This window comes from Neophocaena asiaeorientalis, unplaced genomic scaffold (genome assembly GCF_003031525.2).
Source record: "Neophocaena asiaeorientalis asiaeorientalis breed wild unplaced genomic scaffold, Neophocaena_asiaeorientalis_V1.1 scaffold29, whole genome shotgun sequence".
Lineage (NCBI taxonomy): Eukaryota > Metazoa > Chordata > Mammalia > Artiodactyla > Phocoenidae > Neophocaena > Neophocaena asiaeorientalis.
Genome location: NW_020174423.1, coordinates 500,140 through 502,405, shown reverse-complemented (window position 1 = coordinate 502,405; position 2,266 = coordinate 500,140). Strand labels below are relative to the sequence as shown.

Below are 2,266 nucleotides of genomic sequence, written 5' to 3'. Positions count from 1 at the left end.
AGAGCCCGAGGTGGGGAGCCCCCTCTCCTCTCCAGCGGACACCCCGCCCCTCAAAAGCTTCTGGGCAGCCCCCTCCCACCCTGGGTCGCATTCCTTATCCAGACGGAGGCATCTCTCCCCGGCGCCAGGTGCAGGGTGGCCCCTTGTCCCCCTTCTCCTTCCACACCTCCTATTCTCACTGACAGGGCAGCAGCCCCCTCCTCACTCTTCCCGCCCCTCCAGTCATCCTCCCCCTCACCTGCTTCAAGTCTCCCAGCGGAGCTGCCCCTTCCCCTCATTACACCTTGAGCAAGACCCTCTCTCCTTTCGTCTCTAGCTACCCGCCTGCTTCTCCTGCGCCCCTCCGCGACGCACACGCCCTCACTAATGCCCAGTCTGCAGGCGGGAAGCCCCTTCCTCTCCCACGACTCCGCTGCAGCCTCAGTCCTCAGGCGAGGCTAATGTCAGGGGCTCGGGGTTCGCGCCCCCGGGGGCCCCTCAGACTCAGCGAGGCAGAGCAGGGCAGGGGCATCCCCAGGTCACTTACTGCAGCCTGCTGGAGAGAAGCGCCGAAGTTGAGCATGGTTGGCTGCCTGGCCGCCGGCTGCGAGCTGACTGGCTGCTAGGCTGCTTGGCTGCCTGGCCACAGACGGGCGCCCGGAGACACTCGACGCCGCTCCCGCCACCGCCGCGCTCCGCGCCGTCTGCCCCCTCCCCATTCAGGTAGCCGCTCCGCCTGCCCCGCGCCGCGGGCGGGGGTGGGGGCGGAGCCTTCCGCCGGCCAATCAGTGACAAAGGTGTGTGAGGCGCCGGCCAATGGGCTCGCGGGGCCACGCGTGATCAGCGGCTGCCCGGCAGCGTGAAGCTTGTGTCAGTGGAGCGTGTACACAATCTCGGGCAGCGTGTTCCCTCGGCCCAGCCCGAGGGAACTCCCGCCACCACCTGACTCAGTGACACCGCCCCTACCCCTCACCCACCCCCGCCTGCGGTCCCCTTCCCTGGCCTGGGGGGGCGGCGCGGAGGACCTAGACCGGAGGCGCGGCAGCGGCGGCGCGCCCAGGCACTGCGGAGGGCCGGCCCCACGTGGGAGGTGGGGTGGGATGCCCGCTCCGCCCAGTCCCCTCGGCGCGAGGTCCCATCTCGGGCCGCTGCGGGATAGGCAGGACGCGGGGTAGCCAAGCGGGGGAGGCGGCGGCTGCAAGCCAAGGGTCCGGAGCCAAGAGATTTGCATTTGGAAGCGCCGATCTCTTGCGCGTCTGGCGAGAAAGCGGAGCCCGGTGACCGACTGAGCTGCATTTCTGGAGCATATGCTGGGTTTTGCCTCGCTGAGCCGTGGGTAGCACGAGGGAGGGGCGGAGAGGGAAGGGTATCCTGTCATTGAGCGGACACCTGCTCCTGCGCCCCCCGCCCACGCCCGGGCCGCGGGAGCTGGCTCGACCTCCTCAGCTGCACTGCCGGCAGCACTGCCCGCCCCCGTCTGCCCCGCCCATCCTTCCTCCCAGGCTGTGGAGAGAATGGTGTGGGGACTGCAGGAAGCCCCCAGAACTAGACCAATGGGATGACGGGGGGCCGTAGACCAGAGTTTTTATCTTTCCCGGGAGCCGAAGCTCGGCTGCAGAATCGAGTTTTGAGCTCGGTGTGAAGTTTAAAGTGCACTCTACAAGCTGTCTCAAAGGCAGACCCTACCCCTCCCCACGCCCCCACCCCGGGCCAGGGCCTCCGGAAACGCCCTGCCAGGAAACTGCTGGTGGGGATGGGGCGGGGCCGGGTCTCCCGGGGTCACCAGGCGCCAGCCGGGGCCAGCCTGCGAGTGGGTAGAAGTGGGAATGCCCACCACGCCCGACACGGAACGCCCCGCCCCCGGGCCCGCGAAAGCACCAGCCCCCCCCCCTCCCCGCTGCAATCCCGACTTCCGACCCCGCTCTGAAGCGGTCTGCGGCCTCCGGATTGCGAGCCTATGGGTCTGTTATGGCTCCCTATTGGCCCCTTTTTGGCCATTTGGTGCCCGTTCGCAGCTGCTGTTGTTGGAGGGGAGGGTGGTGATAACGCGGCTTAAAGCAAACTGGAGATTTTATCTCCTGTGGACAGGCTGAACACGGGGCAGAAACCACTGCCCCTCCCTCGAGCTTTCTCACCGCTCTGTGTAACTGAAAGGCTCATGGAAGTGTCCTTTCTTTCCCAATAATCACAAAATGAGTATAGACAAGGAATTAGCTAGGGAATTCCCTGAAGGTCCAGTGGTTAGTACTGGGCGCTTTCACTGCCATGGCCAGGGTTCAACCCCTCC

The 2,266-nt window shown here is 66.5% G+C and overlaps 1 protein-coding gene across 1 annotated transcript in view; it reads right to left on the bottom strand.

Annotated features, from left to right (window-relative positions):
• The window catches only part of KLF10 (KLF transcription factor 10), a 5,584-nt gene extending 4,902 nt beyond the window's left edge, over window positions 1–682 (bottom strand). The window contains exon 1 of the mRNA XM_024756606.1: window positions 527–682. Within this exon, the coding sequence (XP_024612374.1) occupies window positions 527–562 (36 nt within the window). The 5' untranslated portion in view covers window positions 563–682. The remainder of the gene's footprint in view (window positions 1–526) is intronic.
• Between the last annotated feature and the right edge of the window lie 1,584 nt (window positions 683–2,266).